This window comes from Drosophila ficusphila, unplaced genomic scaffold, assembly GCF_018152265.1.
Source record: "Drosophila ficusphila isolate 14025-0441.05 unplaced genomic scaffold, ASM1815226v1 contig_106, whole genome shotgun sequence".
NCBI lineage: Eukaryota > Metazoa > Arthropoda > Insecta > Diptera > Drosophilidae > Drosophila > Drosophila ficusphila.
In genome coordinates this window covers 634,965-662,614 of record NW_025063993.1, presented here as the reverse complement: position 1 = coordinate 662,614, position 27,650 = coordinate 634,965, and the positions used below count along the sequence as shown (strand labels likewise).

Here is a 27,650-nt window from a genome sequence, read left to right as displayed (position 1 = left end):
AAAATAGGTAAATAAGGTCAACCACATGTTGAGAGGAACTAGATCGACATTTAAAATTAAAGCCGCGTGTTTAAATTTTACATATAATCTGCTGTATTGAAGGTATTGTTTATACCTTTGGGCGCTTAAAACATTTTGTGCTTTTAAAAAGGATTAAAACATGGATCTTCTAATAACATCGAAACTTAAAAAACATAAAACTCGTGCTCTTGGATTTCGTCTACTAATATGTTACCTTAAGAACAACTACTTCAAATTAGAAAAAATCGAGCAGTGCTGGTTATCAATTACATTTCAATCTTGTAATTCATCTGAGTTACGTTTATATGGTGATTTAATATTTTCTGCAATGGGTAAGTTAACGTATGTATGCCTATGCGATTAAACACAGGTTTTCTTTTTAGAAATTATTCGATTTAAGATATATTGTGGTCTGCGTTTGTTTGAGCTTTTTGACATAATTAGTCAAACAATAGTGTAGTATTGTAATTTTACGCAGCCAAAATCCTATTAGTTTTGGTAAATATAACTCAATTAATACTTGTCTTGTTGTATTTTGCCTTATTCAACTTAAGAAATAATGAAAAAAAAAACTTAAAGATTCCTTATATTTTATGTAAGGAAAAATAAAGAAAAAATGGTAAAATTGCGCTTTAGCGGCTTTTGCTAAAAATGGTCTAGGAATTTTTTTTTTTTTTTTTAATGGATACCTTGGGGCCTAAACATTAATAAAAAAGTGGCGGAAAGCTTAAATTTTAATTATTAATGTGTTAAAATTGCAATTATTACTGCCGCGAGGCAACCCGTTTTAGAACATTGCCATGTTTTTCTAGCGAAAAACTTTACCGTTGAGAATGTGTTGTGGATGAAGAGTGCTGCAATTGTGTGAAAATTTAAAAACAAAAGAAATTTAACAATTTTACCATGTCAGGCACTGCCAATTTTACTACTGAGCGCTGTAAAGGTTGCGAAATGACTCAGAGTGATTTTATAGTACTGAGTGAATACCCAGAAAAGCTTTGGCCAGTTGCTTTTTTGCTATTTTTACAAATAAATACTTAGAAATCAAGCTTTCCGCCACTTTTTTATTAATGTTTAGGCCCCAAGGTATCCATTAAAAAAAAAAAAAATTCCTAGACCATTTTTAGCAAAAGCCGCTAAAGCGCAATTTTACCGAAAAAATAACTGCAGTTGCTGCAATGAAGGCATAAAGACGTCTCTGCATACTGTGGACCGCTCATGGTACAATTATAAAAGGTAGTCTCGTCGGCTGCCTAATCGTTCGGCTTTTAGTCAATTTCAAAACTATTAAAAATTAATTTATAAAAAACTTCAACTCCTTTTACTAAAAATAAGCAATTTAAGCCCCATGCACCATCTAAGGGTTAAACAACAAGCTTGTCGTTTCACTCGCACTTACTACGCAGACTCCTCTCACTCGCACTTGTTGTGAGTAATGAATAGCGGAGTGCTTTTTGCCGACGAGATTACCTTGTATAATTGTACCATGGGACCGCTGAGAGTTTATAATCGTCTTTAGGGACTTATTCAAGGATATTCAGTTTGCACGGATCCTCTTTATCATTAATAAAACCTGAACCTAAACCTGTTTAATGAGATGGAGGTCTGCAGACTGCGGCGATGTATGAAATTGCTTGCATTGTAAAGAAGCCGTTTCATTAAGTATGTTTCCATAAATACAAGCTTCTCAACTCCAGCTGTCCCAATATACCATAACATAACGGTATCGCCGCAATTTGTTCGGTTTTTTTTGTTATACCCTTGCAGAGCAAAGGGTATTATAATTTCAGTCAGAAGTTTGCAACGCAGTGAAGGAGAGACCTCAGACCCCATAAAGTATGTATATTCTTGATCAACATCACGATCAGAATCCAAATACATACGTATGTACGTCTGTCCGTCTGTCTGTCTGTCCGTTTCTCTTCAAACTAGTCTCTCAGTTTTAAAGCTATCTTGCTGAAACTTTACCAAAAGGTGTGTAGTTATTGAACGCAGTATATACATAAGTCGGAACGAGCCGGATCGGCCGCCTATATCGGATAGCTCCAATACGAGAGAATGAAATAAAAAATTCTCAGGCAGCTTTTTGATCGGATCGACTTGATTTCTTCCAGATGGCATTTTCTAACTGCTATTGAATTTCGTATTACATTTTATCAAAATCAGATAACTCTATCTATATAAAAATAATGGAAAAATAATTATATTGCCTTTGTTTTTAATCCCACGAGCATGATTTTTGGAACATAAAGTTTTCTAATGAGTCTTGAGTTTCAAATTAAATTTCAAAATCGGACGACTATATCATATAGCTGTCATATGAACAATATGGAAAATAAATAGAAAAATCGTCATAGCTTCGATGTTGTTTAGCCTTTATATATTTTGTTCGACATATTTAATGACTGCAAGGGTATATAAGCTTCGACTTGCCGAAGCTAGCCTCCTTTCTTGTTTTTAACTTAAGACGGGAATAAAGTGTTTATTAGGTGTCCGCCAAACCATTGTCCTGTCATGGGGAACCCATGGTAAATCCATTTTTGGCTCGATTTCTGGCGGATGATGAATCCAAGTTTTGTCGATTTGGATCTGATAGATCGATCAGATATATTTTTTTCCAAAACCGTTTTTCCAAACAATCAGTGATTTTCAAATGCTCATTTGCAAACTGAAATCTGGCATACAAATTGTTTTTGGATACGTGCGGCTTGTGCACAGCTATGCACCCTCGAACATTTTTATCATTTCATCGCCTTCTTACAGTCCTCGAGTATAAATCTATATTAAATATTGATGATATTTATTGTTCTAGAGCCGTTAAAAGGGTATTTTTCAGAAACATTTTTGATAATCCGGTTTTCTTTTTCATCTGTTTTTCGGGATCTGGGGTTTGCCCTGGTGGGTTTGGTACTTTGATTGATTTTAATATGTCCTAGAGCATTGTAAGCCATTTTACGGGAACATTTTAAGTCTTTAGAAATCTCTGAAATCGTTTTCCAGCTGATTAAGAGTCTGGATGACTTCCTGCTGTCCTTCTAAGCACTTAGAAGCTGGTGGGATTGCAAACACATATTTTTATACTCTCTTAATGACAACAAGAATTATCAGTTAACTTTTACCAAAAAAAACGAGACCGCCGTTTGAGGTATTTAGATTCAGAGGCTTGGTAAATGAAAACGGTAAAAGCGAATGGGACAAAATTAACGGTGCATGTTCTCCTATTAATAGAGAATAAAAAAAATTCCGCGAAAAATCTCCGGGGATAGGTGAAATTGGAGTTCAAAAATGGGGATTGCATAGTGTGCTAAACTAGTGGCCACCACTGTATATTTAATGTAAGTGGGAGATCTGCGTATGGTCATTCGGAATGCTTTTTAAAAGGTGCAACAACTTAACATAACCTAATCTCAATCTTAATAAATGTATGTCTTTAGCGCCCGAAGGCGTGTCTGCGACACAACCTCGTTAGTCCTAGACTTGTAATCTTTTTTAAGGTCAACTCGAAACGCCATCAAAAACTTGTAAGCGATTTGTGAGTGAGAAATGCGTGTGCTATCATTCTAAACACTTTTTAAAATCAAAAACTTAACCTTACGTAACCTTAATCTTGATAAATGTATGTCCTTATTTAAGCTTAAGCACTTAGAAATTCGATCAATAATCTTTAAAAAAACGGACCATCCTTAAAAGAACTAAATAGGTAGGTGTTATAGCGGTTGTAATATTAAGCTTTTAGACTGCGTTTTGTATACTTATCTGTGCATATTTAAATAAAGCTATTAATTAGTTTGTACTTTTCAGCACTTCTCATTGACAAGATCCAAAACGACGGTACTTTATCAAAAGCATTTGCATCCACTTATTTATCTAAAGTTGTTGAAAGTTTATCTCTGACCGAAATATATGATAATGAACGCTGTACACTTGCTGTATTACATACGATCAAGCGATGTCTTAAATATTACCCAAAAGCTTTAAAATCTGGAGTTTCGTCCATTGAAAAGGTTTTAAAAATGTTAATAAACAACAGTAATGCTGATGTTGTACATGAAACTGGGGTGTGTTGGCTTTTGTTGCAGAATACCCGCGTTAGTTTCAACAATGAACACTCTAGTAATATAACTACATGGAAAGATTTCCAATTATCTTTAGTTAATAGTCTTTATTATTTTATAAAAAGAATATTACCTAACTCTGATGAAACTTATGAAGACGCTTTTAAATCAAGTAGCTTTGGGTTTTCGACTTTAAAAGTGATAGATGAAAAAGATCCTTTTGAAAGAGCCGCACTAGTTTTTCAACGAATTTTTAATCTTATTGAATATTTAAAAGTTGGATTAAGGTAAGAAGATATTCCTTTATATTCTGTCAGTAAAATATACAACCATTTTAGCAAACAATTCGCGCAATCAAAATATGTTTGTACTCATCAAATCTTGGATTTAATAAACATTGGTCTTAAATTACATACGAGCGAAAGAAATAATTTGCGAATTGACCATTCATATTTGGGAACTTTTTTACCGGAAATGCATATGAAATTATTGGAACTTTTGGAAACTCTTATTGACATGTAAGTAACAGCCACTTATTGAAGTTAATTGTAACCTTTCGAATTGCTTTTCTATGACTACTCGCCGCGAAAATCGCGCGGCTTGCTCAGCTCAGTTTGTGTGTTCGTCCCACCAAATTTATTTGTGGGTGATTGCCGTGGCCAAGAAATAACCCAAATTTGTGTCGGCTTAGCAAAAAGGGTTGTATTGTATTTTGCATGTTTGTTGTTTTATACCGCTGCTGCATCGGCTCTCCTTATCAGCTTCACTGCTAGTCACAGATAACTCCTACAGCGACGCGAAACCCTACCGAGTCGTCTGGATACTACGGTCGTGTCCCATGCTCGCTTCTAACTCTTATCGAATTGAGGATGTTAGGCTAGCGGGGCTAAGCAAGAAGTGTGTCGCGCACAGGTTAGAGAGAATCCGTCCTGCAGCCACCCGGAGTTCGGTCTGGATATCGTCGGTCCGGCACCTAGTATGAATCGACGCTCATTTGCCTACGCAAAACTTCACGACAGAACTTCTCCAATATATCGTACCTAAAGCTCGTATACGCGTCCTAAACCTAAACCAGCACCTTTCGGATCTCAGTGTTGTAGCATCAGTTTAGTAGACTTGTCCATCGTTCGGCGTCTCAACTTTGCGAGCTTTATCCTGTTGGCACTGCCTTTTGGTTTTGCTTTGCTTCTATTCGCGTTGACCCTTTCACTCGTAGGACTTTCACTTGACTGTCTCCAGGCGTGGGACTTCGACATGACCGTCCTCTGTGGCAGCTTCTTTCTAACTTCGATTTTCTCTTGCGCCTACTTTTTATACCCTTGCAGAGCAAAGGGTATTATAATTTTGGCCAGAAGTTTGCAACGCAGTGAAGGAGACACCTTAGACCCCATAAAGTATATATATTCTTGATCAGCATCACCATCTGAATCGAAATACGTCTGTACGTCTGTCCATCTGTCCGTCTGTCCTCCTGTCCTGTCCGTTTCTGCCCAAACTAGTCTCTCATTTTTAAAGCTTTCTTGCTGAAACTTTCCCAAAAGGTGTGTAGTTATTGCACGCAGTATATAAGTCGGAACGGCCCGGATCGGGCGACTATATAGGATAGCTCCCATACAAGAGATTGAAATACAAAATTCAAACGCCGTTGTTTTTGATCAGATCGACTTGATTTCTTCCACATGGCGTTTTCTAGTTACTATTGAATTTCGGGTTAAATTTTATCGAAATCGGATAATTCTATCATATAGCTGCCATAGGAGAGATCAAAAAATATATATAGAATTAAAGGAAATTAATTGATTACGTCATTGCTTTTCATCACACGACTATGATTTTTTGAGTATCAAGTTTTTTAACTAGCCTTGGTTCATAGAAAAAATTTCATAAAAATCGGACAACTATATCATATAGCTGCTATAGGAAAGATCGAAAAATCTATATAGAATTAACGGAAATAAAAAGATAACATCGTTATTTCTCATCAGAAAATCATGATTTTTGGAATATAGAGTTTTCTAACGACTCTTGAATAACAAATAAAATTTCATCAAAATCGGACGACTATATCATATAGCTGACATATGAACAATAGTCAAAAATATGAAAAATTAATAGAAAAGTTGTCGTTGCTTCGATGTTGTTTAGGCTTTGTGTATTCTGTTCGAAATATTTGATGATTGCAAGGGTATATAAGCTTCGGCTTGCCGAAGCTTGCTTGCTTTCTTGTTATATCCCGTTCTGGTCCCGTTGTTCTTATCCAGACTGCTCGCGTTGTCGGCTTCAAAGTCCCTCTATGTCCCGTTGATTCATGTTGTTTCCTATTTGTGCGGATCCAGAGTCCGCGGATTTACCGTTCAACCTCGATGCCTTTGCCGGCTAAAATCCAAGGACCAGAGCGTTACCGATATTTCCCGGCTTCTCCGCTCTGCGCCTGTTCAAGGTTCAATATTTCCCGTTTGACATGGACGACCTTGGTCTCTCTCGTCTTCCAACCTCCTCCGCTTAAATTTTTGGATCTATGTATTTAAAAAAATTGTTTGTAATAAAAACCAAAAACGATCGTTGCTTTTTTGAACTAAAATTAGTTCAGTTTTAATGAAACAAAATTCAATGGATTTTTTTAATTTGGACCTTATTTACCTTAATTCACTTAAAAAAAAGATATGAAGCTAGCTTCGGCAAGCAGAAACTTATATAGGGGAGACCGGGGGGTTGTGATACGGGTTTTGTTTTTTGACAAAAAATATAATAGAAAAGCCATTTTTCTGCCCGTACAAAATCATGATTCAGTGTAATTAGTTGTAATTAGTTCAGTGTATAATTAGTTGAAATTTTAGTTCGACCTTCAAGTTTTGCCTGCCTGCTCAAAAGTTGTTTTTTATGGATTTTCTTAATGTTCGGGGGGTTGTGAGACACAAATTTATAAGAATGAAAATGTCTTAATTTTATCAAAATTGTTTATTTTAATCTTTAATAAAGGCATATTTTGTGGTCTATTATATGATCTACCAACGGACCGTAGCGGCTTTTTCTCGATAGCAACCTCTTTTATAGCAGCCACAAAAACATTGACATCAATCGCAGATTTGTCAGTCTGACTATACTTATGACGCACCATGATGACTAAAGAAAGAAAAAACGATAATCAAAAGCACTGAATCCATCAAAAATATCAAAATTATCATTAAACGTTTTCGTTGTGTACAGAAACACTATATCAGGCTATAAAATACAATTTTATTTTCCTAGATGACGCGGTAATAGAATGTAACATAACCCCCCGAAAACATTGTCTCACGACCCCCCAATAGCTATATTTTAAATATGGCTACTGCTTTACGGACGCATTAAATGTTTATGCAAAATTTGTTCCGTGTGTCAAAAGGCTACTCACCAAGGAATGTTTCGGATGTATGCACTCTCGCAAACAGCTTGTAAAACAACGCGAAAAGACAGCAAACACGAACGGTCTACAAAACTATCGATCACAAAATTGGAGTTGCGATTTGGGAAGACATAAAGAATCGGCATGAGCGGAATATTTGTCATGTGGATATGAAGATTGGAAACAAGCAAGAAGTCTCGCAGTCAGCTGGTATATGTCCCGCTTTTTAGTTCAGGGCTGTAAGCGCGTCTCACGACCCCCCGTGTCTCACGACCCCCCATGTCTCACGACCTCCCGGTCTCCCCTACCCTTGCAGTCATCAAATATGTCGAACGAAATACACAGAGGCTATGATGATTTTTCTATTAATTTTTCTATATTTTCGACTATTGTTCATATGACAGCTATATGATATAGTCGTCCGATATTTAAAATGTCTAATTAGAAATAAATAATAATATCACCAACTTGCAATGATAGATTGACTTGGTGAGTCAACAAAATAAAAAAAACACCCGGGAGCATAGGGCCTCTAAAATTTTTTTTGTAGAGGATTCATTATCCTAGTGGTGGGTTTGCCACATCACCTGGTGCCATCTAGGAGGGTCGAAAGTTCTTGTGTTCAATGTTTTCAAAAAATGAGTTACGAATTAATTTTAATGAATATTAAACGATTTTATCGTAATATCGACTATATTAAAATTAAAAAATTGAGAATATTGATAAACAAAATTCGACATAGCTAGATATAGACATAGTACTACATATTACAGATTTCAGATGATTCTTTTCACTTAAGCTCTGACTGCAAGGGTATATACTTCGGATCGCCGAAGCGGGCTTCCTTTCTTAGTTTTAAACCAAATTATATATATATACTAGCTGCCCGTCCCAGCTTCGCCCGGGTTTTTTTTTTAAGTTGCAAAAACTTTGGTTGTTCATTATTTGCAGGAAGTAAGGAACCAATTCTGTGATACACCTGTCCTTGGATGGTAAAAGTAGGAGAAAATCCAGGCATTACGACCTCCTTATCTTTTTCAAATGACGTCATCTGAAAGCAAGAATTATACCTTCAAATCCTGCTTAAAAACCGGCGCGATTCGTTACTGTCGTATAAAAGTAAAGATTTAAGAGGTTCCTCTGGCTCGTCAAGTAATGGAATTTTAACCTTTCCACCAGAACAGCACATACCTGGAGTTTCTTCTTTCCATTTCAGTGCTTCACAATATCTGCATTTTGTATCCATTCTCCCAATGATATCCAATCGGTGATTAACATAGTCGATCAAAGGGTCATACTCAAAAGAGGCACCATTAAACGCCTCCCACGTTCTCATTGATAACGTACGTGTTCTTTCTGCCTGCCGCTCAGCATTTAAAAGACGTCGTCTTTGTGAATCTTCGTCAGACTCTGCCGAAAACAATTGCGCGTGACGTTCGGCATCTAAAACTCGACGTGTCTGAGTCTGTTCCACTGTCACAGCAGCTCTTTGAGATGCGTGGCGTTCAGCATCCAGGGTCTGACTGGCCCGAGTCAGACATAAAAATTAACATTTTATTCCTCTGTTTTTCTTTTTAAAATTTTATTTGTGATGTTTAATTATGAACTTCATAACATCGGCAACATCGAAGTTTACCGGGGCAACATCGATGTTTTTCCATCTCTAATCTCTAAGGCGCAAAAAGGAAGATTGACACATTATAAGTACATATTTCATTTAATTTCATTATAAATCATTTGCAGAATATTGTTATTTTAGTTATACTTGTGGGTGGTGTTGGCGTGTGTGGTGGGAGAAAAACATGGACAGATTTTGCATACATAGGACAGTAAGGACATACATAGGACAGTAAGTTAGTATAGTTCATTAGGTGGCACTACAACCCGATTCGGGTTTTGGCCGACCTCAGCGTCTCCCTCCAGGCGCCTCTGCTCCTTGCGCGCCTCCAATCGGAAATACCCAGTGCAGTCAGGTTCTCCTCCACTTGGTCCTTCCATCGAAGCTTTGGTCGTCCCCGTCGTCGTCGCCCGTAGTCGACCCTCGCTTCAAATACATACCTTCTGAGCTTGAGATTTGTTATCCATACGCACAACGTGGCCGAGCCAGCGCAGACGTTGTATCGTGATGCGCCGGACCACGTCCACGTCGTCGTACAACTCGTACAGCTCGTGGTTCATCCGAATGTGAAAGTCGTCCCCAATCCGAACGGGCCTTTTTCGTTTTGCGGTGGGATCTTATCCGAGGCTTTCGCTTTGGTCTTCACTGGGATTCTTTTTTTACGAGGCGGGTTCCAAACCCTGCGCTCAACCATTTAACGTCCGGGTGACTCGCTGCACACATTAAATCACTATCTAGCGGATGCTAAGATAGCTACCCAGGAGGTGCCACGATGAGGCTGTGTCTCAACTTGCAATCATTCGAAAACAGAAATCGCACTGGCGGGCACCAAGTTGACCGCGATCGGAAAACTTTACTCTGTACGAATGAAAGCCATCCCAACCCAGTAAGTTAGTATAGTACGGATAGAAAAGTATGGGTTGTATAGTAGGGATAGTAAATAAAGAAGTGTTATTTAACTTGTACTATGTATATACTGAAAATTAAATGTTTTAAAATTTGATTTTTATTTTTAAGCATTACAATTAAAAAAAAAAAAAAAGTCCAACTACACTACAAAAAACTGCTAATTTTTGTATTAAAAACATCGATGAAAAACATCGATGTTTTTCGCAAAAAACATCGAAAACATCGATGTCCGTGAACATCGATGTTTCTCCACCTCTATTATGAAGCCACCTTCTCTTTTTAGGTTCAATATGTGCTTTTAAAAATGAAAGCATGCTAGAACTGGAAAATCATCGATGTTCCAATGTTTAATGTATCACGATGCATTGAATTATTTTAGGGGCTTATTAAAAAAGTTTTTACTTCAAATCATATTATAATTCATATAATATTATAACAATATATTATATTTATATATATATATATATAAGTTATGGCCAGACATGACCAGTAGTTATGGCCTGACATGACCAGTAGTTATGGCCTGACATGACCAGTAGGGGAAGTATTCCCCTGAATATTACCTAATGAGCGTTATCTGCATCCTTGTGGTCCTTGCTTCCTTCGTCCTTCCTTCTATGTCTTGAATTTTTGTTGTATGAGTTTAAATTAAACAATATGAGCTTTAACGTTATAAATCGTTTATTCGAGCACCAATAGTAATCTTGCTGCTTTGGGGGTGCAAATAGAAGTGATCTTAAAATATAATTAGCGTGGCTTGTTGACTGCATAAGCTGGCAGAGCGGTTGCCGCAATCCGATGCTGACAACAGCGGTTGTGGGCCAAAGTGTTGCCATACTCCAGGTGCTAGCGTTGTATTTCCGTTTGTGGGCTGGGGTATGGTTGAGACAGCTAGCGATCGGTCAGTGCTTCCGGATATTTGGGCTGACGTGTTGCTAAACTTCGAATGATATTCGATTAGCCACTGGGGATTGGAAGGGGTAGCGGCAGCTATTGTTGAGGCAGCTAGCGGCGGTCACTGCTCCTCCATTCTCACGTTACTGCCGTTGCAATTCTGGCGTTCTGTCGTTACACTGTCGTTCTGCCGCTGTCGTTTGGTCTCTGCTGCGTCTCTGCTGGTCGTCAAGTTGGTTGAGGGAAGTCGTGGTGTCTGGTATCCGGGTCGAGAGGCGATGAGGAGAAGGGGGCGCTTGGCCGGTGTTAACTTATATATTTATTACAAGTAAACAAATCAAATCTGTCAAAGTTCTATATAGAAGATTACGTTTAGTTTGAGACCCATAACTTTGTTTAATATTTTTTTTTTAATTCAAAATACAACTGAAAACTGCTCTTTCATTTAGCACAGAGCTTAAAACTAAAAAACGATTCAATTAAAACAAAAATAAAAAACATCAACGAGTTCTACTCAAAAAAAGAACATTGAAAAAGGAAAATTAAAATTAAATTATCCAATCAATTTGGTTCAGAAAAAAAATTATGCTCTAATTTTTTTGTTTTAGCGAGCTTCGCTTTTCGCTAAAAAGAATTCCTGCTTTACTCCTTACTAATCACCTTCAGTAGAGGTGTTCGGTGTTCATGTATTGATATCTGTCGACAGAAAAATTCGGATTTTTCAGTTGGTTATCATTTAAATTTTAATTTTATTTACCTTCCAATAATCCAAATGCTTTTTGAAGGCTCCAAATTATTTAACTGATAAACATTTTTATTGCGCTTACCATGATTTGTTTACCAGACGTGTTGTGATCGGTAAAGAGAAAACATCGAATATCGAGTTTAAAGCCTCGATGTTTCCCGAATTTTAGAAAACATCGATGTACCGATACATTTCCGATGTTTTTTCCAGCTCAAATTTCGAGATGTCTCTTTGGATTTTTGGCAAACACAGTATTTTTAATAATAATCTTCCCTAGTTTACTCAGGCGATTCATCAAGAACGAAAAGATATATATATTAGACGTCTGCATGATTACATTCATAACATACGTCTAAATGAATACATTCGAATCGAATAGAATGGAGTGAGTGGAATGATGAAAATGAAATGACATTGTACGACAGGCTTGCACTCATTCCTCTCTTAATTTGAGGCGTCAAACGAAATGAGAGTGTGAGAACGAAACGAAAAGTGAAATGAGAGATTTGGCTATTCCTTGAATACTCGAATCATTCGAGTTCTTGCTTAGGATTTCTGTACATTCCTTTCTTGAGAACTGCCGCACAAAGTCAAAAAATTTTGCATTCCAGCGAGCAGCGCGGCTTCGGAACGTACATTTTCAAACGCAAGAAATTTTTACAGAATAATTACAGAAAATCGTTGTCAAATAGCCACTAATTCGGAAAATATTAACAAAATAATGTTTTTGCATTCCAATTTAAATTAATTTTCTTCGAGTCCGAAAATGCTTTATATTTATGGTTTTTTATTTTATTTATTTCAAAATTAACAGTATAGTTGTAAGTTATTGTTAATTTAGAAATAAATAAAATAAAAAACCATAAATATAAAGCCTTTTCGGACTCGAAGAAAATTCACTGCATTTAATTGGTTTTTATTTCCTTTTATTTACATTTGCAACTCGAATCATTCGAATGCAACGTCTCTGTTTTCAACGTTCTCAATTCACTCAATTCGTTTCCTTCTACCTGCTAGTTGTGCAAATGAGTAAGCGAAAGAGAGTCAACCCTCTCACTTCATGTTGGCTTTGCTCTCAAATTCACTCAACTCATTTTGAGCATTGTGCATTTGAATGTGGGTTTTTTGCCACTCATGCAGATGTCTAATATATATATATATCCTATGCGTTACATATATATATACTAGCAGACCCGGCCACGCGTTGCTGTAGCTAAAGTTATTGTTATATTACATTGAAGTATACAATTTAAGAAGAACGGTAGGTAAGGTAGATAGTCTTAAGTCTCTAATATTTATTATTTTAAACTATAAATATTTTCAATTTAAATTTAATTTAGCACTAATCGGTGTACAATATTTCTGGTTAACCTGTCTTTAGCTAACACAAATAGATTTGACGGTTTTCCAACACGTGAACATGCAACATATAGTTGCCCATGAGAAAAGCACGGACGGATTAGATTTTTTCAGCGGCATTTTAATTTATTATTGTAATTATGTGACAATACCTACATTATATCTATAGAATTTTGAATAATGAAGCACAGATAACTAAAAAGCAGGAATGATTTCACTGTATTATCGTCCCTATAATTTGAATTTGATTTACACTTCGGTCTACGTACGTGGTTGGCTATGCTAACACCAAAAATTAAAAAAGTAGAAATAATTGAATTTCACTCTATTTCGTTTACTACAAAATAAATTTAATTTATACCTTAACCTCAATAACACATGGTAATCAGGCTATTGTCGGTTTACCATAGCAGCAGGGTTGCCAACTCTACGTCTTTTTACGTAGATCTACGTACTTCAAGCCTTTCTTGCAAACCTACGAACTTCAGTCCCAGAATCTACGTATTTTCTATCAAAATTGTTCATAGCAGTGCCATCTATTGTTTACTTACTCAATCTAATCGAAAAGTATCGACATCTATTAGATTCTTTTGGAGTTACCAGATAATTGTGACTTTCAATTAATTATAAACAAATAATTAGCAATAAAATAAAATTGCGACTTTAATTAAAGATCTAAGCTATCCTATCTCTCAAGTTGGACCGGACTGCTCATGGTATGCCAATTTAATTTAACATCGGTTAAGTAGTTTAGGAGTCCATCGCGGACAAACATCGTGACAGGAGATTTATATATATAAGATATATTAGGTTGTTTGGTAATGACTTACCGGTTTCCTTATTGATTTTTGACGACGATTTTAACATAGTAACATACATAGCTATATGTACCGTTGTCTTCGATGATTTTCTGCCATTTTAATGGTAACTTGTATATGCCTCTCCTAAAGAAGTTCTTGTCCCTACTTACAAAAAACTCGGCGATTCGATTTTCACAACCCCTCCTTTAACTCAATTTTTGTCCATCGAAAAAATTTAGCATGGCCAAAAACAGATGGTAATCGCTTGGGGCAATGTCCGGATTATAAGGTGGATGCATTAACACTTCCCAACCAAGCTCCCGTAGCTTGTGACGCGTCACCGAAGATGTATGGGGCCTGACGTTGTCATGATGGAACACAATGGAACATTACGATTCACCATGGCTGGCCGTTTCTGTTCAAGTGCAATCTTCAATCGCTCCAGTTGTTCACAGTAGAGGTCAGAATTGATGGTTTGGCCATAGGGCAACACTTCATAATGGATAATTCCTCTGATATCCCACCATACACTTAGCAACACCTTCTGAGCCGTCAGTCCTGGGTTTGCCACCGTTTGAGACGACTCACCGTGCTTCGACCAGGATCTTTTACGCTTTATGTTGTCATATGTGATCCATTTTTCATCAACAGTGACTAACCGATCCAGAAATGAGTCGAGTTTATTACGGTGCAACAAAGATTCGCAGATTCATACACGGTCGAAAAGGTTTTTTTTGGGATAACTCATAAGGCACCCATACATCGAGCTTTTTTGTTAAATTTTTCGACTTTAAATGCCTATGGACGGTTTCCGTGCTTAGTTGCAGCTCCTCTGCGATGGTAATAATAGTCACATGACGATCTCGATCCACTATTTCCATGATTTTATCCGTATCAACGGTCACTGGTCGTCCGGAAGACTTGGGTGTTTCGGTATCAAAATTGCCACTTCGGAATCGCCTAAACCACTGTTCGGCGGTTTGAATCGAAAGTTTGTTATCTACTAAGACAGCAATAATCTGTCTGCGAGATTCCGCGGCAGTTTTTCCCTGTGCGAAATAAAATTTCAAAATTGCCCGAATTTCTGCGTTTGTGAACTCCATTTCAATCGATTGTAATTTTTTAACGTGGAAGCTCATGTAAACAAACTATATGTCATTTTAAAGGTGATGCCAATACCTTTCAGACGGTATACAGCATTGCCAGATACTATTATATTTGACACAAGCGAAGCGCGAAATTTGAATGGAAAAACCGGTATGTCATTCCCAAACAACCTAATATAAGTCATTCTTATCCTGAAGTTGGCGATGCAGTCCACTAGGTGTTCCATTAATAAATTAATAAATTGAGATTAATTACATGTTTTTAGCCCTGGAAACAGATCAGCCTTTGCAATCTTCGCCAGGTAAGCCATGTGTGCGGACTCTGCCGAATGCAGAGTTATTAGAGTAGAATTAAAACGTTCGACTTGTTTCGGTCTCTAATATGCACTGGTTTTAATGTTCGATTTCGAGTTTACAAAAAAGAGATATGTATGTATGTACATGTGTGAGCTGCATGTATAAAAGAGCGTAAGGCGAATTCAAAGCATAAGCATATGATTACAGTGTGGGGTAATTCAATATAACAAGTTGGCAAAGACTTCAAAATAGTAAGCAAATTAAACAAGTTATTTATACAAATAATAATAATGAAATCAAAATTAATGTTGACTTATGATGTCATCGAACATTCTCCGCCCGTTGAATGATCCAAGGAGTATTCAAGCACCAATTTGCTCAGGCAGGGGCGCTATCTTACAGACTGGTCTTCGAATGGTTCCATTTTTCACCTTGATCTCGGCTACTCGTACTCGTCCATCAGCTCCGACATGCGTATTGGTGATGCGACCAAGGATCCATTCCTAGGGAGGTGTATTATCCTCGTGAACAATCCCCATTTGGCCAATTTGAATATTAGCATTGGGTTTGAGCCATTTGGAGCGCTCCTGAAGCGTGTGTAAATAATCACGCCTCCATAGCTCCCAGAACTGCTGCTTCAAGTACGTTACGCGCTGCCACCGCGTAAGATAAGATGGTCTGCTATCGTCAATTGAAGGCTCCGGTACGGACATCAAAGAGGACCCAATTAGCAAGTGCGCTGGGCTAAGCGCCTCTCCATCGTTTGAGTCTTCGGAGAGGGGTGCCATTGGTCTTGAGTTCAAGATTGCCTCCGACTCGATTGCAATCGTTTGAAGCTCCTCGTACGTTAGCCCAGTGTTGCCCAAATGTTTCATCATAAGGCTCGTCATGGACTTTACTGCGGCCTCCCACAAGCCGCCAAAGTGGGGAGCACGCGGAGGAATGAACTTGAACTCAAATCCCACGATGCTGCTGAACTTCTGCAAATTCGATGTGTTGGCTTCATCGAACAGCTGCTGCTTAAAATCCTCGAGCTGCGATCGTGCACCGACGAAATTAGTTGCATTGTCACAATAAATGCGTAGTGGGATGCCTCTGCGACTGACGAAGCGCTTTAAACAGAGAATATAATTATTAGTGGATAGATCGGAAATGAGTTCTATGTGGATTGCTTTTGAAGAAAAGCATATAAACACCGCCATGTATGTTTTATATGGCACCTTGCTTCGAATGCGGTATGATGTGGAAAATGGTCCACATAGGTCGACTCCAGTGACAAAAAAAGGTCGTTGTGAATGAAACCGATCAACTGGAAGTGATCCCATCATTTGTTCCATTAAACGAGGCTTGTAATGGTAACAGTGAGTGCAGCGCCGTACAATCTTTCGAACGATTTCTCCGGCGTTTACAATCCAAGCCTGAAGTCGCAGGATTCCAAAGAGAGCCTTTGGTCCTGCGTGCATGTGCTGCTGGTGGAGATATTCAACGAATTTCAATGTGAAGGAATGATTTTTTGGTAGAAGAACAGGAAATTTGGCATCCTGCTAGGAACGGATTTAGCTTTTGAAATTCGGGCTTCAAAATCTTGTTTCCCTTCAGCTGCTGGATTTCGTTGAAAAAGGCCTTCTGCTGAATATGCGATACAATGTGCTTGAACGCGTATTGCAATTCAGTTGCTGGTGTATGAATTACATCGACTAAGTTCACCTTCCTGTTGACCTTGATTTTATTGAAGACGCGCAACACAAAAGCCATGACTCGCAAAATGCGCCGATAGGATGAAAATTTGTTGATAATGTCATCGAGTAAATCTTCCTTGCTACCACTATCGGTACATGTGAGGACTGTTGCTTTCCGCAGCTCCAACTCTTCACTGGTGTCCTGAGAATTTGGTACTGGTTGAGGCCATCCAGATGAGTCTTGACATAAGAAGCTTGGTCCACGAAACCATATAGTCTCCATAAGCTCGGACGCTGCGCAGCCTCTTGACACTATGTCCGCTGGATTCTCCTTGCCCGGAACGTGCCTCCAAGTGATGTTTGACGTGGTTGCTTGCATCTCAGAAATCCGGTTGGCGACGAAACAGTTTAGCCTGGACGAGTGCATGGTAAGCCACTGGAGAACGATTCTCGAATCTGTCCAAAAGAAAATATTATCAATGTAATTTTCCAATTTATGCTTAATCTTGGCCCATTTTTGACACAATAAATATGCGGCGCACAATTCTAGCCGCGGCAATGAAATTGCTTTTATTGGGGCCACTTTAGACTTGACGATGATTAGCATTGATTTAAACTCTCCATCTATGTATGTATGTTCGTAGATATAGGCAACATCCATAAGCTCGCTGCGATGCATCTGAAAATCCGTGTATTTCCGATAGACTTCTTGGTGACGAGTTAATGCATCTTGGGACTTCGATGGTTTGAAGATTGTGCAAATCTTCTTCTATTCGCTTCCACTGAGATTGAAGCTCATAAGGAAGTGGATCGTCCCAGTTTAGACGATGCATCCACAACTCTTGGACCAATATTTTGCATCGAATAACGACTGGTGATACGAGCCCTAGAAAATCGTACAGGTGAGCTACAAGTGAAACGATGCTCCGCTTGGTGATGAAAGAGATTTTAGGTAGGGTATACCTGAAACAGAACACATCGAGTTTTGGTTGCCACAACATGCCCAAAGTCTTCGTCACATCTTTGGTATCAACTTTGAATTGGAACTCTGCGCCATCGCCTTCTATTTTGCTTGTGTTCCACTTTGCAAGCTCTAATCCAGCCTTAGAAAGTATCCTGATGACCTCTGCAGCCTTAAGATGAAGCTCTTCGACACTGTCTGCTCCAGTAAGGAGGTCATCGACGTACATATCTTCTTTAAGTACGGATGCTCCGATGGGAAACTGATTGGAGAAGTTATCCGCAATATATTTCAAGCTCCTGATTGCTAGAAATGGTGCACAGGACATGCCATACGTGACAGTGTTGAGCTGAAACAATTCTAAAGGCGCAGCTGAGGATTCTCTCCAGAGAACAAGTTGATACATAAGATCGTCTGGTGATACTTCAAACTGGCGATACATCTTGCAGATATCAGCTACGAGTGCATGACGATGTAAACGAAAGGCAAGAAGTGTTAGGATAAGATTCTGCTGGATGCTTGGGCCAATCATCAACAACTCATTCAGAGACAGGTTTGACGTTGTTTTGCACGATGCATCAAACACAACACGCAGCTGGGTAGTTGTGCTTTCAGATCTAAGGACTCCATGATGCGGGATTACATAATGTGTCTTCTGAGATTCGAAATTAGATGCCAATTGCATATGATTCAACTCTATGTACTCCCTCATGAATTGTACGTACATCTCCTTCAACAACGGGTTGCGGCTCAACCTACGTTCAGTTTGCAAAAACCGGGATTTGGCAATTTCAAACGATTTACCTAGCATGTGAGGATTCTCCTTAAATGGCAAGCAAACTTCGACCCGTCCAGATGTGAGAAACCTTGTGTTTGCCACAAAATGCCGTTCGCATTCCTGATCTTCTGCGGTGAAGCCCTGATCGTGCGAATAAAACTCCTCGATTAGCCAAAACTTTTCTAGTGCACCTTGCAGCTCCGTAGAACGTGCCATGTTGCATGTTACGACTTGAGATTGCGGAATATCAGAAACCTTTCCGCCAACGATCCAACCAAGAGCAGTATTGACCAGGCAAGGAAGGCCTGGACCCAAAGAAATTTTGCCATTTGAAAGTAAGTCAAAAAACTCTTGTGTGCTGATGAGTAGGTCAATTCGGTGAGGCATGTAGAAGCCTGGATCTGCAAGGTCAATCTCTGAGGGCATGTTCCATTGTGAAGTATCAACGAATCGCTCTAGCTGATTAAGTGGTATTGTCTTGGCTACAGCGAATTGTAAATGCCATTCATTTACAGATAATCGTGACCGAATTGTTGTTGAGACCGAGAATCTTATCTGCGTTCTGACATCGCCTATGCCAGAAATGTCATACTTCTGTCTCTCAAATCTGAGCTGAAGGAGCTTGGCCAACTCTTCAGAGATGAAATTTATTTCAGAGCCTGAGTCAAGCAAAGCTCTGGCTGGCTGAAATATTCCGAACTTATCCCTAATCAATACTATTGCTGTAGGAATTAAAGCGCGCCTCGAATGACGCGAAAGCATGGAAACAGCATGTGTGGGTTCCCGCTGCTGCTGAGATGTGTTGGAAACAATTTGTGTTGGTTGCACTGGATGAGCAGATCTATGCAGAATAGTATGATGTAAGCCTTGACAAACGCGGCATCGAGATCTGTTTGGACATCTGCTCGCCAAATGGCCGGTGTGCAAACAATTTATGCACAGAGCGGATTGTTTAACGAAATTCAATTTATCCTGCCAGTCTAGTAAACCAAATGAAGGGCACTGAGTGAGAGAGTGATCAGTAGCAGAACATTTTTTACAACCACCCTGTGCCGTAACAAAGGCTCTTCTATTCTGCGTGGGTCTTTCCTTTGGCTTCTCATCAGATGTTCGTTTAACGTTGCTCTCCGAAAATTGACAATGACGGCTTAAACTGCGATAACAATCCTCCCAAGTAGGCAACACCTCGTATTCTTGACACCGATCGTACGATAATTTCGAATCTGCATCAATTTTAGATAAGACAAGATGAATTAGTATTGCGTTCATAACATCTGCTTCTGTTCCTAACGACAACAAAGATTCACGCAGCGCGGAGACGGTATCCAAGATACAGCGAAGAGCTGCGGGATCAGATCTTTTCATAATTTGAATGTCGAATAAGCTAGATATGTGCTCTGTGAAAATCAAAACCTTTTTATCGTAAATCAAAACTGCTTTAACGCCTTTGGATAATTGATTTCGGACACTTGAAATGGGGCCACAACACTCAGCGCGGGTCCAGACAAACAGCTAAGCAAGTAGTTAAATTTGTCAACAGCTGATATAGAAGCGTCATCATGTACCATGCTAGTAAATGCAGTAATAAACTTCATGTAGTCACCATACTTCCCGTCGAACTTAGGCAGCTTCAACGAAGGCAAACGATTATTGTGCCCAGTTGCACAACTTGCCGATGAATTAAAGAAACTTGCATCTTCTGGCCGATCCTTCTTTGACGCCCCAATTCGAGTGATGATAATTGCCTTGGTTTCTATGAATACGTCCTCTAATTCTTGCCGGCCGTCGTCAGCCGCATCCAGCCGTTCGATCTGTGATTGAATTTGAAGAATTTGTTTAAAATATGATTCCAAAATTTGTGACTGGCATTCAAGGGCAGCAAGGTCGTTCTGCAGTTCGATGCGAACTTTGAGATTAACTATATTTCGCTGAATTGTATTCCTTTGTTGTCTTAAAGATACGAGTTGAGTATCAGTCATTTTTGCGAAGAGTTAATTAACGAAAAGTAAGTGTAGAGCAGAGAGCTGCAACGATCACAATTTTTTCGATTATACTCGTTCATTTACTCGGATTTTTTGTGATTGAAAACATTGGTTCAACAAAAATGTATGGTCGTAAGTGATTGTGCTCAAAGCGAACATTCAGTTCCAATCACTCAGGCTCGGTTCCGAATGATTTTGTTCGATCGAACCGTTTTGTGTGAGCGGCAAGGAATGTTCGAGAATGTTGCTTAAATCGTTATATGTACAAGGTAGTCTCGTCGGTTGCCTAATCGTTCGGTTTTTAGTCCGTGCGTTCGTGCTTGTTGAAGAAAGAGTATGTGTGTGGACGATTTTTTTTCAGAGTATTAACCCTTGTGAAAAGATGTCGTTCTGCCCTTGGATGCAAACTTTTTTTTTGTTTTTTACATGTACATGAACAAAGCTTGCGGTTTTTACATATTAACAAACCTGTTGTTAAATCGGTAGTCGAAATGTGTGAGAATTTTGAGATTGTTTTTAAAAAACTGCAGCTTTGCAGTGCACCTTCGCTGTGCTATGTGTTGCCGGCAATTTTAACAATTACAAATCTATGTCAACCGACAAACGATGATATACCGGTTATTTCAACTTTAAAAGAAAAAATAATAAATAATATTAACGAAATATGGGTCCCTAACATCGGTATATGGCACAAAGTTGCATATTTTTTATATCCCCCGGCTTTAAATATGCAGCCAAACGATTTAGAAGAAATATAATTGTTTTGCAACGCTCGCATTTTGACAGAGAATCAATCTTCAACTCCAAGTACACCTTTATCGAATTCATCGACAACGCAGTTTTCGTTTGATTTAGAAAGTACCATAGATGCCAGTAGCCAAGTTCCAGCAGGAAATAAAACCAACGACACTTTCTTTTTCCCGCATTTAATGAAACGTAACTTCTTACAAACCGCAGAGACACCTGAAGAAGAATTGGAAAGGTATTGCAATGAAAAAGTTGGAATGGATGAAAACTTTAATTTACTTAACTGGTGGGAAAATAATGAAAACAAATATCCCTTTTTAACAAAATTAGCATTGCAAATTCATTCCATTCCCGCCAGCAGCGCAGCCGCTGAGCGTTCGTTTTCTTTAGCTGGAAATGTTATAACTGAAAAAAGAAATAGGCTCGGACCATGTTCAGTTGATAGCTTATTGTTTTTAAATTCATTTTATAAAAACTTTAGCAATTAAGGTTGAAATTAGAAAATATTTGTTGTTAATAATGAAGAAATAAATGAAGTTTTGAATTTTGGTTAAATTAATGCACCGCAACTTGTTTCCTTTAAAATAAACATATTTACATAAAAACTATGCACACATTTTCGATCTGATTCGTTCACTCACATTCAATTCAAGTGCAACTTGTTCGAAGTCTGAGCGGTTCGTGAGTCGTTTTACTTTATCGTCTTTTTCGGTACAATCATTTTCGATCATCATACCGAATCCAACAAATCAGTTTTAATCAGTAAGCAGAACACTCAAGTGAATGGTTCGAACTCGTTCGTTTTGTGCACGAAACTGGAACGTACTACTTCATAGAGAAGCGCTGTGTTGAGTTGTGATTGCTTTGAGCAAGTTTGATCGAACATGAACGCTCATACTCGATGCAGTTCTCTGGTGTAGAGCAATTATTGAGTGAAGCAATACCTTATCCAAATATGTTGGCAATGCCCTTTGGTTCAGAGGGAGAAAACAAAACACTCCGATGCTTGCGAGAGTAACTCAATTCTTGGCTTATTTATTTGCAGACTAGCTGCACAAGTATGTATGTGTATATGGGCAATGCCCTTTGGTTCACAGTGGAATGACAAAACCGCGATTGCATTTGCGAGTCTAGCTTACAGTTTTTCTTCCTCTTTGTGCCGCTATTCCTTGGTCTCCAAATCTGTACTTGCGACGGTTATGATGCGCATACCCTGTATGCAGGTATCCACGACGATCCAGCGGCGATGATTCCGGTGATCCAACGATGCTTCCGGAGATCCAACGATGATGCCAAACGCACTGCCACTATTCCGATGAGCTGCCGCTGCTGCCAAAATACACCAAGTATTGGCGTTGCTGGAATCTATTTCTCCGCCGAATGCAGAGGGAATAATTCTAAGTGAATTATGGTGGGACTTGCCGAATGCAGAGTCCTGTCACGGTCGCCAAAATGTGCGGACTCTGCCGAATGCAGAGTTATTAGAGTAAAATTAAAACGTTCGTCTTGTTTCGGTCTCTAATATGCACTGGTTTTAATGTTCGATTTCGAGTTTACAAAAAAGAGATATGTATGTATGTACATGTGTGAGCTGCATGTATAAAAGAGCGTAAGGCGAATTCAAAGCATAAGCATATGATTACAGTGTGGGGTAATTCAATATAACAAGTTGGCAAAGACTTCAAAATAGTAAGCAAATTAAACAAGTTATTTATACAAATAATAATAATGAAATCAAAATTAATGTTGACTTATGATGTCATCAAACACCATGTTTAAGAGGCTCGAACGATATTGCCACCTCTAACGTTTATTGCTACTTGCTGCTGAATACATGATTGGATGTCATCTTTAAATTTCAAGGGGCACAACTAGTGTGACGGCCTAAAAAAAAGGATTTTTGGGAATTTTTATAAATAAAACTACTTGACCAATTATTTTGCAAATTTTCTGAATATATTTATGCATGTTTTAAGAATTTTAAGAATTTTAATTCATATAGTGAAATTTTTAAAGAAAAAAATTAAATATTTTTTAAGTTAGAGTCGATCTCCAACGGCGCTACAAAAAAGTGCCTTAACTGCTGCAGTAATTCCGGCCCTCTCCGTGGATGAAATTAAAAAATGAAAAATTCTCGTTAAACTAGATGATATTGTCTATACCATGAACTACAATAAATAAATATCAAAAATTAACAAAATGGCGGCGTTTTCAAAAAAAAATCAAATTTTACCAAAAATTTTGGTTAGTTTTTGAATAATCACTGCAGCAATTGTTATAACTCAAAAACTATTTAAGATATCGATTTTAAATTTTAATATGTTAATTTTAAAAGTGTAATCTACCGAAATATGAAAAAAAATTTTTTTTTGATTTTTTTAAAACTTCACACTAGTTGTGCCCCTTAAATCAATCTAACAAAAGCCTTCTGAAAAGAACTTTCCACGTTAAAAAATTACAATCGATTGAAATGGAGTTCACAAACGCAGAAATTCGGGCAATTTTGAAATTTTATTTCGCACAGGGAAAAACTGCCGCGGAATCTCGCAGACAGATTATTGCTGTCTTAGGAGATAACAAACTTTCGATTCAAACCGCCGAACAGTGGTTTAGGCGATTCCGAAGTGGCAATTTTGATACCGAAACACCCAAGTCTTCCGGACGACCAGTGACCGTTGATACGGATAAAATCATGGAAATAGTGGATCGAGATCGTCATGTGACTATTATTACCATCGCAGAGGAGCTGCAACTAAGCACGGAAACCGTCCATAGGCATTTAAAGTCGAAAAATTTAAAAAAAAAGCTCGATGTATGGGTGCCTTATGAGTTATCCCAAAAAAACCTTTTCGACCGTGTATGAATCTGCGAATCTTTGTTGCACCGTAATAAACTCGACTCATTTCTGGATCGGTTAGTCACTGGTGATGAAAAATGGATCACATATGACAACATAAAGCGTAAAAGATCCTGGTCGAAGCACGGTGAGTCGTCTCAAACGGTGGCAAACCCAGGACTGACGGCTCAGAAGGTGTTGCTAAGTGTATGGTGGGATATCAGAGGAATTATCCATTATGAAGTGTTGCCCTATGGCCAAACCATCAATTCTGACCTCTACTGTGAACAACTGGAGCGATTGAAGATTGCACTTGAACAGAAACGGCCAGCCATGGTGAATCGTAATGTTCCATTGTGTTCCATCATGACAACGCCAGGCCCCATACATATTTGGTGACGCGTCACAAGCTACGGAAGCTTGGTTGGGAAGTGTTAAGGGGTTATATACCTTTTTCAGGCTCAAAAAACCGAAAAAAATGTTATGATTTTTTTTTATGTACATACTTTCAACAATTTTTCTGGAAAATTTTTTAGAGATCGGGGCACTAGAACCTAAGATACAGCCGTTCATAGCGCATTCATTCCATGACTACCTAATGTCCACCTAAAACTTTAAACGCGATTATCTCGGAATCGCATTTTTGAGAAAAGGTCATTGCGGTGAGCACGATATCTCGGTAACCACTAAATCGATCGATTTGAAATTTTGATGGATTGTTTGTAGATACAATAGCTAGTTCGTGAACGAAGGAATTTCATTTTCGACAAATTTTTCTATTTTTTTGGGGCGAAAAAATAAATTATTAGACCTCGAAAAATCAGCTTTATTGAAAAAAAATCACTGTAACTGTACAAATTTTTTTTTCGTAAAATCCTTCGTTCACGAACTAGGTAACACTATATACTAACGTAGTTTTTTTTTTTTTTTTCTGTTGAGCCGTTTCCTTGTTTTCATGCTCACCGTTAGCCACTACTGAAAAAAGGACTTCTGCGGCAAGGACTATAACTTCCACAATTATGAATATGTTCACTCGAAATTTTATACGAATTTACTTAAGGGGGGAAATACAATTAGAAATTTTTTTTTTTTTGAAAACAATTTTTTTGGGTTAATGTACTCTAAATATATCTGGGAATAAGCCTTTGAAAGCATAAAGCCGTCCGGTACTTATTTTCAAAGTTATACGCAATTTAGTGAGGGTTTGTCATATGGCGAACAGGCACAAAAGTAAACTTTAAACGCTTCTCCTGAAAAGTCGTGTTTTCAAAGTCGCCGTGCGGTTTTTTGCATTATGTTTGAAATTAAATTCTCCATTGAATATAACGGTTTTTCATATTTGTTTGTTATAATGTGTTTTTTTTTTACAAACAAAGTCGAAAAAAGCGTTTTTTTAAAATCTTTTTTTTAACTTCAAATTTTTTAATGGAAAAATAATTTTTTTCAAATATGGAATAATTCATGGTGTGCGCTGTACCTTTAAGTACCAGTTGCTGTTTTTTGTTCAAGTCGTGATCCTGGACCTGGAGACTGCACGGCGCAAAGTCCTTCCCTAAAAACACGACTCCACATTATTGATCATAAATGGGCTTAATTACAATATTTTTCAAAAAACTTGACTGATTTTTATTGCTCAATAATTACCCAATAACATGCAAAAAGAACCGCTAAGATTCATTTAAGGGGTTATATACCTTTTTCACCAGAGAAATACATGGTTTTTATTTATTTTTTTTTAGCATGTTACCATTGTTTTATTTAAATTCAATAAAAATTTTATCAAAGTACGTGTCCTTAACTTTCTTCGTATAAAATTTCGAGTGAAAATTTTGAGAATTGTGGAAGTTATAGTCCTTGCCGCAGAAGTCCTTTTTTAAGTAGTGGCTAACGGTGAGCATGAAAACAAGAAAACGGCTCAACGAAAAAAAAAAAAACTACGTTAGTATATAGTGTTACCTAGTTCGTGAACGAAGGATTTTATGAAAAAAATTTTTTACAGTTAGAGTGATTATTTTTTCAAAATAACCGATTTTTCGAGGTCTAATAATTTAGTTTTTCGCCCCAAAAAAATAGAAAAATTTATCGAAAATAAAATTCCTTCGTTCACGAACTAGCTATTGTATCTACAAACAATCCCCCAAAATTTCAAATCGATCGATGTAGTGGTTACCGAGATATCGTGCTCACCGCAACGACCTTTTCTCAAATATGCGATTCCGAGATAATCGCGTTTAAAGTTTTAGGTGGACATTAGGTAGTCATGCACACCGTGCGCTATGAACGGCTGTATCTTAGGTTCTAGTGCCCCGATTTCTAAAAAAAAAACCCCTTAAGGCAGGTTCTCACCTTGTAGGGCCGAAAAATGGACATTTTTTAAAAAAAATTGTTTTGAGAAAACGGTTAAAGATAAAAATCTGAAATTTGTAACTTTATTTGAAAACATATTTATTTTGCGAAAAAAAAAATTTCAAAATTGAAAAATCAAAAAAGGGGCGGGAGGGGGCGTTCCTCAGTTGCAACATTTCGGTAAAAAGGTGTCCCGCTTACGGAAGTTGTAACGAACTGCTTTTGTGTCTTCGCTCGCTACGAGAACGTGCGGCTAGCTCAGATGAGTTTGTGTGTTCGTCCCACCTAATTTATTGATGCGTAACCCCGAGACCAAAGAATAACACAGAGTTAGGTTAGATTTAAGAATACTTGTTGGGTTTATTGTACGTAGATTTGTAGCTCGATATTTGATTCGTGGTTCTGCTGTCTGATGACTCGATCTCCCTCGTTGACGCCGGAAATGGCTCCCGCGTCGACTCCTGCGACGGCACGCCTGTCGTGCGTCCTCTGCCTTGCCGAGTCTTTCGGGCACCGGTCGCGTACTAGGCTCGCTACGAGTCTCTCACAACTTGGCGGATATTGAGCAGAAAACCTTACTGGAGGGCTAAGCAGCGCTGCTGCAGTCAACACTCCACGCTCTACCCTGAAGTCGGTCGGGATTTCGTCGGCTGGGCCTCGGCAGGTCCTCAATCTTTCATGAGAAACCGACTCCGGGCACCTTTCGCACAACTCCCTCGGATTTTCGTCAGCTGGCCCTCAGCAGGTCCCCAATCTTTCATGAGAAACCGACGCCGGGTACCTTTCGCACAACATCCACTGGATCTTCGTCAGCTGGCCCTCAGCAGGTTCTCAATATCTCATGCGAACCGACGCTGGGTACCTTTCACACAACATCCACTTACTCGGACTCCACCAATACCGTCGTTTTCGAGACTCGTAGACGCACACTACAACTTACCTTGTACCCTCGGGATCTCAGCTTGGCAGTCTCAGCTTATGTAGACGTGACCGTCGTTGGGCTTCTCGACTCGGCGATCTTGATTCCTGGTATCCTGGCACTTGTTGTTCACTTGGGCTTTCACTCGCGTTGGTACGGTCTCTTGCACGGCTTTCACTTGACTGTCTTGGCGGGTCTTGGACACGACCGTCC

General features: G+C 38.5%; 1 protein-coding gene across 4 annotated transcripts in view; it reads left to right on the top strand.

Annotated features, from left to right (window-relative positions):
- LOC108086363 overlaps positions 1–27,650 on the top strand; it is a 36,906-nt gene continuing 9,256 nt past the window's right edge. For 3 of the 4 annotated variants that reach the window (XM_043208001.1, XM_043207997.1, XM_043207983.1), the window contains exons 1-3: positions 1–353; positions 3,823–4,363; positions 4,415–4,594. In XM_043208001.1, the coding sequence (XP_043063936.1) occupies positions 161–353; positions 3,823–4,363; positions 4,415–4,594 (914 nt within the window). In that variant the 5' untranslated portion in view covers positions 1–160. The remainder of the gene's footprint in view (positions 354–3,822; positions 4,364–4,414; positions 4,595–27,650) is intronic. The other variant, XM_043208005.1, reaches the window with a different exon arrangement.